Here is a 9,499-nt window from a genome sequence, read left to right as displayed (position 1 = left end):
ACCGGTACCAGCCGGAGCCTCAGGATCAGGATGCAAAGGGTGGATGAGAGCTGCTGGTGTGTCCTCTTTGGGTGTGAAGAGGATGGGGAGGGTTGGCACGGGGGGAAAGGAGCCAAAGGCAATGGGCACAGCACCCTGCTGCACTCCCCAGCCCCAGCACCCCCTGCAGCCCCCCCAAACCCCACCTCTGCTCCCCCCCTCCTTGCTCCTCTGCTGCCAGGAGCCAAAAGCTGGTTTCTGTCGCCACCTCGCGAGGGAGAAGTGTTGGGATGTCGTGTTGGGGGGGCCAGGGAAGAGGCTTCGGACACAGGGACAGGCAGCACGGCTGGGTTTGGGGATTGCTGCTTTATTTAGGGCTGTGTGACTCCAGCTGCCCCTGCGCCTACAGCCCCGCAGCTTGCGGGAAGATACTGCGCACATCCTGGTGCCATGGAAGGATGCTGTGCCCATCCCAGTGCTGTGGAAGGATGCTGCACCCATGCTGGTGCTGTGGAAGGATGCTGTGCCCATCCCAGTGCCCTGGAAAGATTTTGTGCCCATCCCAGTGCTGTGGAAGGATGCTGTGCCCATCCCAGTACCATGGAAGGATGCTGTGTCCACCCTGGTGTTGTGGAAAGATGCTGCACCCATCCCAGTGCTGTGGAAGGATGCTGTGTCCACCCTGGCACTGTGAAAGGATGGTGCACCCATCCCCATACCACAGAAGGGTGCTGTGTCCACCTCAGTGCCATGGAAGGATGCTGCACCCATGCTGGTGCTGTGGAAGGGTGCTGCACCCATCCCGGTGCTGTGGAAGGATGTGGCACCTATCCTCGGTCTATAGAAGGTTGCTGGGTCCATCCTACTACTGTGGAAGGATGTTCACTGCTTGCCTTTTGGGGGTTATCGACAGCAGTGCTCTCCTCCCTTGACAGCCCAGGGTGCGTTCCCCATTTCCCAGAGCATTCCCCGTGTCCCAGACGTGTGTGAGTGGGAAAGGGGCTGTTGAGAGGAGGATTTCAGTGCAGGTCGCTGTGGTCGCTTTTGGCTCGTGTGCCCCAGGCACGAACATAGGGCCATTTGGGCTCCTGCGCCCGCTTTGAGCGTTGCCTTGCAAACCCTCAGGACAAGTCAGGCATTTATCATCCCTTCCCTGGTGGTGTCCCTGATGCTCTTCAGGAAGCTGAAGATGTGGGACCCCCCAGTCCCTTTGCCCTCCAGCGCAGACGGGGGCTTCGCCGTGGAGGGTCCAGCCCTGCCCCCCAGCTCTGCCTTGGCTTTGGCCGCCGCGACGGCGATGTATTTGGTGACAATAGCGATGTGGTAGGACCTGAAGTCCGCCAGCGCGGAGATGCACTGGTTGAAAGCAGTGCAGAGCCGGGTGTCTCCGGAGGAGAGCACGTGCTGCTTCAGCGAGGGGACGCGGCGGATCTCCTCCACAAAGGCTCTGTGGGGACGGGGCATGTAGTCCCTCATCCTGTGCAGGAAAGCAGCTGCAAGACACCGGCAAAGAGAGAAATAAGTTGCGAGTGAGTGGGTTAAAGCACTTTGATGCTCTCAGAGAGCAGCCAGACCGGAGCAGTGGTGCTGGTGGTACCCAACCGCCTGCACAGCCTCGGGTCTCAGTGCCTCCAATTAATTGAAAAAGAAACCCCATATTAGGTCAGTGCTGAGCTAGGGCTGGTCTCAACCCTAAAAGGCAAGTTTTACCCCTTGCTCCCAGGCTTTTGGTTTCGGGTTGTGTGGGTTGTTTTGCAAGTAGAGTGGGTTTGCTAATTTCTGATAAATCCATTCTGTTGCGGGCAGGACGGGTGCGAAGCCGTGCGAATGGATGAGCTGAGTTACTGACAGGATGCTGGCGCGCGCTGCTCCCTCGTCTCTGTACCCATAGAGAACCTCAATGAAAAGTTGACGTGCAAAAAAGCCAAGTCTATCCATCTGGGAATTTCTCCTGCCAAAGCCTCGTTTGTAGCTTTCCTCCCTAACGAGCGGGGCACAGCCGGGCTCCGCGAGGGCGAGATGGGCGCGTGTCCCATCGACTGGCAGAGCTGGGCACAGCCGTGGGAAGCACTTCCCCTGCCTCGTATTTGCTTAGGACAAAGGAAAAGTGACTTACTGCTCTCCTCGCTGTGGTGGATCCCCAGGAACTCATCAAAAGCGTGGAGGACGGTGCTCTGTGCCGCGCTCCCTCCTGAGTATGCCATGGGTTCCTCGGATACCCCCTCGTATATCAGCCCGTCCGGCATGGCGGGGTTATCTTTCCAGCTGAGCGGGAAGAATGGCAGTCAGGGAGCGGCTGTGGGCGGCTGATAACGGAGGGGCTGCAAGAAGGGACCCTGGGCTGGCAAGATTGAAGGAACCTTTCCTGACCCAGCCCATGGATTTCCTCCTCCTGGCTCAGCCTTGACAGCTGTCCTCAAACGCGAGATAAACTCGGAAATCAAACATGGGCACTCAACAAGGTCATAGTCGTAGGGAGAAACCCTTGACTATCCATTGCCTACGGGTGGGGATGGTCCTGTGGCATTGCCACGCACCGCTGAGCTCCACACGGCGTGGTCCCGGCACAATCTGCCCTTGTCCGGCTGTGTTTCCACCTCTCGACAAGGCAGTTGCCGCGTGGTTCGCAGGCACAGAGCTGCTTTGGGGGTGCGAGAGGGGAGAGCGCTTCTCTGGGCAGCAGCGGCACCAGCATTGATGCCCTCAAATCCCAGTGGCCATCGGCTGAGGTCAGAATGCCTTTGTGGGCAGATGGATTTGCCCAAATGCTTTCCCGAGTCCTGGAAATGAGGATTTTACTCTGTTCTTGTTACTCTTGGGATGACGTCTTTAACACCAGCACAGGACGACCTGCCTTTCTTTATTTCAGTAGAGAACGAGGCTGTAATGTGATTTCCTCCTTCTCATAAAGCTGTTTGTCCTCAGCCAGGCCGGAGAACCGGGCAGCATCAGTGCCTCCCCCCGCGCACCATGAACTCACAGCTCCTCTCACTCGGCTTTCTGCACCCGTTGTGCAAACATGGATAAATGCTCGCTCACCAACGGAAAAAGGATTTATAATTTCAGAGAGAGAGAGATAATGTGCCTGGCACAAAAATATCTCTTGACCTTCTGAAGAATGCACTGTTTCATGAAGCTTTCAGTGCCGGCTGCGAGGGCTGTGTGACTGCTGGAGCAGATTTTGCTCAAAATGCAGAGAAAATAGATCCATTATCAAATACCACAGTATTTTTAGCTCTCCCAGGGATGTATTTATAGTAACCTTTACTAGTGGGAAGCCCTTATAAGCAGAAGGGAATTTAAAAGGCATGTTTTTCCAGGCTGATGACCACCAAGACAAGGTCAGCTTGGACCAAAAAAATGAGAGAAATTTCATCAGGATGCATGGAGTCTTTTGATTCAGGAATGCTGAGATCCGCTGGAGAAAAGTAAAAATAGAACCCCCCTGAGGCATCCGGGAGTGGATGGGGATGCTCGCATCCCTGCCGGGAAGGTGAGCCATAGTGACCCTGCAGGCTCTCAGGGCCCTGTTCTGCCCAAATGACTTTTTTTTCAATATTCAAGGGGAAAATTTTGTTAAATTAACAGAACTGTACTGGAGCAGCAGCCAGAGGCTCATTATAAACGTTTCTGTAAGATGCAGGGGGAAGAGACCCCACTCGGCTTCGAGCGCACCATGCACGAAGCAGAGAGAATTTTAGTCTTCTGCCAAAACCGTTTGGCTGAGATCAGGAATGGTTCGTTTTAGCACAGTCAGGACTGTTGTGGTCCAGGGATTGTGCAGGGGCTGAGCCGAGTGTGGGCTGGAGAGAAGCGATGGGGGCAGACCCAGCCCTCTGCCGTGGTCCTTGCTGGATGGAGGGTTGGGAACTCCTTCCCTTGAAAGGGATAGGATCACACCACCCCCTGGGCCACCGCGACCAGGCACAGCGCTGCCCCAAAGGACTCTGTTCCCTTGCCCGGGCAGCCCCTTCCCAGCGCATCCCCTGTTCCCCCATCCCAGTGAGGTGATGGTGCAATGGGTTTGGAGGGAAACGCGCTGGACTTACCCAGAGAGAAAGATCCGGATCACAGCGTAAAATACTGCTGGATCCACGTAGTCTAGGAGGAAATCAGAGCACAGATGTCACTATGGGGAAAAGGCAAAAGTTCCCTGTGCATCGCAGCTGCCCCCGCTGCGGCCGAGGCCACCCAGCCCCATGCTCAGGACCCAGCAGGATTGGCAGGCGCGTTGCGCGGTGCCCCCTCCTCACAGTGGGCTTCCCCAGACGGGCTCTGCTGTGTCACTCTTACACCCTGTTTGAGTCTGGATGCTCAAACACCACACATCACCCCGGGAGCGCTCAGCTTCCGCGGAACGGCTGCCACCTCCTCCTGCTCCAATCCCTCCAAAGATGCTCTATGGGCTGAGCGCGAGTGCGTTTGTGCCGATGCACCCGACGAGCGAAAGCTGCGAGCTGAGGACGCGAGCTGCCCTCCAGCCGACGGCGGCTGTTACCGTGCATCCGTTTCAAAGCTTTGCTCATGTCCCCGATGGCCTCTGCCAGCTCCTGCAGGGCTCTGCGCAGGGTCTCCTCGTCGCGCTGGCGGATGGCGCAGATGGCCTGAACGATCGCCTGCAGGACGAGAGGATGAAGCCATGAGGGGTTGGGATGTCCGTGCGCAGCAGCTCTGGGCACCTTCCACCCACCCCAGGTCTGCCCTGTCCCGATGAGCACAGCGGATGGGTGAACCTCGAGGTTGCTTTCGGGGGAAAGCAAAGAGCTTTTGGGGTAGCGGTTCCCTACCTTAATGCCGGGAACAGCTGCCTTCTCAACCAGGAGGGTGACGAGGGTGAAGCCTCGCAGGCTCTCTCCCCCAGGCAGCGAGATGATGGTGTCCAGGTTCCTGCAGGAGCACCCAGCGGAGCAGCCGAGGGCTGGGGTTAGGAGGTGCTCCCTCGGGATTTCCCCGTATTCCCCGTTGAGCCCTTTGAACCCCCGCGGTCACAGCACTTTGCCGTTGTCGCAGTGGCATTCGTGGGCCAAAGACTGAGCTGGTTTTGTTGGGTTTGTGGACCAGGAGCCAGGTTCAGCCTGAGCAGAGCTGGAGGGCTGAGCCAGTTCAAACAAAACCAATACTGTCAGAAAATATTTAAGCATCTTAAACACTTACTCGATTTCCAGAGGCCTGAAGGTGTTTCGGTTATTACCAGCAAACGCATAGGAAAGGAGAGAGAGAAAGAGATGTTATAAATGGTTGCAGCGATGGGCTGTGCTCCATCGGAGACCGATGAGCTCACTGACCCGAGGGAACCACCATCTCCTGGGCAGATGTCCCCAGATGCCCCCTGCTCCCCACCGAGCACCCACAGCAGCCCCGGAGAGCATCGCTCCTTTGTCCCCAGCAAGACCCTTCCCCACGGCACATACCCCCAGGGAGGGTGGGTTTTCAAGGGGTTTTGGCAGATGAGGAGCTGTTTGGGGACCATTTGTCCTCCTTGTGCTGGCTGGGACCTGCTGGGGGCTCCTCAATTTTGCCCCAACTGCGAGGAGAGCTGCATTTGGTCTGTCAATGTTTGCCCATTTACCCCTTAGGGTTCTTCCTCCTCCAGTTGGCCAACACAAAGTCCATGTGGCTGAGGATGGGGGGGAGGCCGAGGGCCTGTGAGACCTCCCAGAAGGGGACAGCGAGATTTCGAGGCAGAACCTGAAAGGCACAAAGCACAGGAGAAGACAGGACACTGTCAGGCTGGAGAAAGATGCCCGGGCCAGGCAGGAGGGGTCACACTCCTGCTGCAGCCTCCGGAAAGCAGCTTTGCTCCCATGGGATGAGTCCCAGGGAAGCAGAATCAGCCCCCGGCTGCCAAGGAGCAGGTGAACTTGCTCTGCGTGGCTCTTACCTTCACGGTGCCCTCCTCACCCTCCTGCCAGACGTAGCCCGTCGTGATGAAGCTCAGCACCAGATGCGCCAAGTGCAGCTCCTCGCGCCCTCGGAGGTGCCGGGTGCTGAGCTGCGGCATCTGCCAGGGACACCCTTGGGAGCAGCGGGCACCGCCGGCCATGCCCAGGGCCCCCGCGATGGGGGCTGCCCCTTCTTCCTGCCTCCCCATAAGCCTCCATCCCCCCCCTCTCCCGCAGGATTTGCTGTTGCTGGTTTGTGAGCATTGACCATAACCTGCAGGACTTTACTCAGAACAGCATCCCCGTCCCTTGCGCCGGGATGCACGCGAGAGCAGCTGATCCCTACGTGCCGAGGGGTCTGGGGACTCCTGGAGAGCTTGTGGAGCGTGGCCGGGACCATCCACAGCTCTCATGATATCCAGGGGGTTTCCCCTACCAGCGCATTCCCCGCTCCAGCCCTGGTGGGACCTGGGATCTGCTGCAGGAGTTATTTCTGTGCCAGTATCAGGCTTTGCACAGCATTAATCCTGTGCGTGTGAGTCCTTGCTGAGGACACAGCTGTGCTGCTGGTTTGCTTTTCCATTGCTTTGTCGGACCAAGGTCTGGGAGAGCTCCAGAGCCAGGAAAGATAACACAGGTACCTGGTGAACGCGTGAGCGGAGCCGGTGGCTCGCGATCAGCTGAGGCAGGTGGTGGGCAATCTCCATCCAGGGAGCATAAGGTGCTGGAAGCTGTGTCTTGGAAGCGAGAGGAGAGAGCGAGGGCTGTTAATGCACAGAGAGCGGCTGCACATGGTGTCATCCTCCCCAAGAGGAGGCTTCAGGGCTGTCCTCCTTCGTAAAACAGGCAGAGGTTGCGGGAAATGGGATACAGAACATCCCAGCACGGGAAGATCACCCGGGAGAAGTCACTGGGCTTAGAGATGATGGGTCGGTTGAGGGAACCAGGCTGGCTGCCCCTGGAAATCGGGGAGGCAGAGGGGAGCGCATACCCTGGGTTGGGGTCTCCTGTCAGCTGGGGGATGGCCAGAGCAGTCCTGCAGCTCTGGGGACCAGTGGGATGCTCAGGGAGTCACTGGAAAGGCAGATGGAGCCTCTCCATCCCGGGATGGGGAAGATAACCCTGTGCTGGTGCGCAGGAACGGGAGTAGAAGGGAACAGGGGGCTCAGAGATAACCCCAGCCCTGGGTAAACTCTTCAGAGCCGAGGCCGGCTGAGAGTCAACACCCAAATTCCAGTCTCTGCTGTAGGATCCAGGGAGAAAAGGGGATCAGAGTAGTGATAGGGACACACATATTTGCACAGCTGTTCCTGGGGCCGCACTCACGCCTGCGGGGAAGGGAGGGGAGCAGGCGCTGCCAGCCCAGGCGCCCGGCGTCCACCCACCCTTGCTCATCGTGGCTAATGGTTCGTGTCCGGTTGCCCCTCTTGTGTTACCAGCCTGTACGATCACGAGTTAATGGATGACAAACCAGTATCTGCCTGTCCCTGAGCGGCTCCCACTGCGAAGTGATCCCAGTGACAAACGGCACCGCTTTCAGCACAGGAGATCTGCACTCTGACCTCTCCCTTCGCGCTCCCCAAAACCCTGCAGAGCCAAGGCTAAGCTGTGAATTGCAAACTTCTCCTCTCTAGCACTTGTTCAATCGTTTTTAAAGCAAGAGGTTTGCCCTGTGAAACTCCCTGGAGCAAAAGCGCATGTGCCTGCTCTGCTGCTTCTGTTATAGAGGAGCCTTGACCTGAACCCCAACCAGAAAGCCGCTCACCAACCCCTCTATTTTTCTGTTCTCTGTCCTTTGTAGCACACAGACACGAGGGCACAGCCATCTCCTACCAGAGGATCGGGAAGAAGGAAGCCATACTCCTCCGAGACTTGAAACCTGGTCAGTGCCAGGGGCAGCGGGGTCTCCTCTGTGCCGTGTTTGACCTCCATCAGCTGCGCCGGTGCAGGATCGGGATGTGCTCCGGCTCGGCGGATACGCACTGGCTGCGATGCTCCTGGTATGTGCTGAGCCAGCACCGCGTGCCCCGGCTACGGGAGCGAACCTTGTCCTGGGGGGAGCCAGGTCTGCCCACCCAATGGCCGGCGCGTCCGAGCAAACATGGTTAAAGGTTGCTGATAAGGCGTTGTCATGGAGGAAGCACCGATCTCCATCCCTGTGGGCATCCACCTGTGGGGAAGGCTCAGGGAAGCTCATTGCCGTGGGTAGAAGCTGTGAGCTGGCTCCCCTCGGAGCTGCACGGATGCTCCAGGCTTCCATGGGAGCTCCATGGGCTGGTGGCAGCTCAGGGTCACTGTCTCTGCAGCTGAGTCTCCCCAGGATCCCGGCAATGCCGAACTCGTGTCCTGTGTACTGTGCTTGGTTTGCAGGAACCACGCAAGGACTGGGGACCATCCGCGTCCACGCTGGTGGGATGGACCCACCACACCGTGACACGGCCCCACAGCCACCGGGAACAGCACCGGCGGGGCAGATCCCAGCAGGCTGTGTCTGACACCCCCAGGTGACCTCTGTCTGGAATTCTTTACCTAACCTCCCCCTAAAACCAAAGACAGCTGGGAAACACAAAGCCGTCACGAACACCAGTCCCCCCGCACCTCACTACGGTGCAAACCAGACTGAACACTTACAGTGCTGACTGAGCTGAAGACCTGGATCATCTTCTGTGCCATGGCGTTCCTGTCCGACCCCACGGAGTCGTACTGAAAAATAACCCAAGAGGACACAGGAGCTCATGAGGCATTTGCCACGACGGAGCAGAATAAGGCTGAAACGCTGAGATGACGGCCACCAGCAAACACGTGAATGGGACCTATGGATTTTCCTTCTTTTTTTCCCCACACCATATGTAACTTCTCCAAAGAGGACACAAACAGCATCATTTTGTGCTCAGAGAAACCAGAGGAGGAACAAACAAGAGGAGGAGGTGACTGACACAGACTTACCAAAGCCTTGTCCAAAACAACGTACGCTTGGAAGTATTTGGGAGACAGTGCTTCAGCTGAGAGCGGCTGGAAAAGAAACCGGTTCCCAATGCCCAGTGCAGCACCCGCGCCCCCATCAGCACATCTGTCCCCCCCACCCCACAGCTGGAGCCCCCATCCCACTGCCCCTGGTACCGGAGCCGCTGCAGGACTGTGAGCTGGGCCAGAGCCTGGGGAGAGGAGCCGTGCTGGGGAGCAGCACTGGGGGGACTGGGACCGGGATGGGGGACCAGGAGGAACTGAGGGAGGGCGTCCAGGGGGAGAGACATGACTGGGAGGGGCTGGGAGAACCTAGGAGGAACTGGGAGGAACTGGGGGTGGGGGGAGAGCATAGGGGGGAGCGGGGAGAAGGGGAAAAAGAAGGGGAGGGAGGAGGCAGGTGACCAGAGGAAACTGAGGGGAACCAGGAGGGACCAGCCAGGACTCACATAGCGGCAGCAGCACCAGTCGCAGCCCCATCTCTGCCCCACCGGTACTGGTAATAGCTCTGTGCACCAGTACCGAACCCACCCCTGAGCTTACAGTCCCAGTAACGGCTCCACGTACCAGTACCGGACCCATCCCCGCCTAGCTGGTACCAGTAACGGCTCTGTGCACCAGTACTGAACCTATCCCTGTGCTGCCTGGACTGGTGAGGGCTTCCTGAACCAGTA

The 9,499-nt window shown here is 58.0% G+C and overlaps 1 protein-coding gene across 3 annotated transcripts; it reads right to left on the bottom strand.

Moving 5' to 3' along the window:
* Window positions 1-552: 552 nt before the first annotated feature.
* Window positions 553-8,957, bottom strand: LOC104068583 (indoleamine 2,3-dioxygenase 2). 3 transcript variants are annotated; one of them, XM_054049770.1, is made up of 11 exons: window positions 7,695-8,954; window positions 6,503-6,598; window positions 5,861-5,980; window positions 5,549-5,667; window positions 5,134-5,148; window positions 4,767-4,866; window positions 4,478-4,595; window positions 4,029-4,080; window positions 2,517-2,759; window positions 2,096-2,244; window positions 553-1,472 (listed from the first exon to the last, which is right to left on the bottom strand). In XM_054049770.1, the coding sequence occupies exons 1-11, from the start codon at window positions 7,791-7,793 to the stop codon at window positions 1,111-1,113; spliced, it is 1,473 nt and encodes a 490-aa protein (XP_053905745.1). In that variant the 5' UTR covers window positions 7,794-8,954; the 3' UTR covers window positions 553-1,110. The 3 variants fall into 3 exon arrangements, with proteins under 3 accessions (XP_053905745.1, XP_053905746.1, XP_053905747.1); XM_054049772.1 differs by lacking the exon at window positions 553-1,472 and adding an exon at window positions 1,730-1,858 and having other exon boundaries at window positions 7,695-8,957; XM_054049771.1 differs by lacking the exon at window positions 2,517-2,759 and having other exon boundaries at window positions 7,695-8,950.
* Between the last annotated feature and the right edge of the window lie 542 nt (window positions 8,958-9,499).

Source organism: Cuculus canorus, chromosome 26, assembly GCF_017976375.1.
Source record: "Cuculus canorus isolate bCucCan1 chromosome 26, bCucCan1.pri, whole genome shotgun sequence".
NCBI lineage: Eukaryota > Metazoa > Chordata > Aves > Cuculiformes > Cuculidae > Cuculus > Cuculus canorus.
This window is presented reverse-complemented; position numbering and strand designations above follow the sequence as displayed.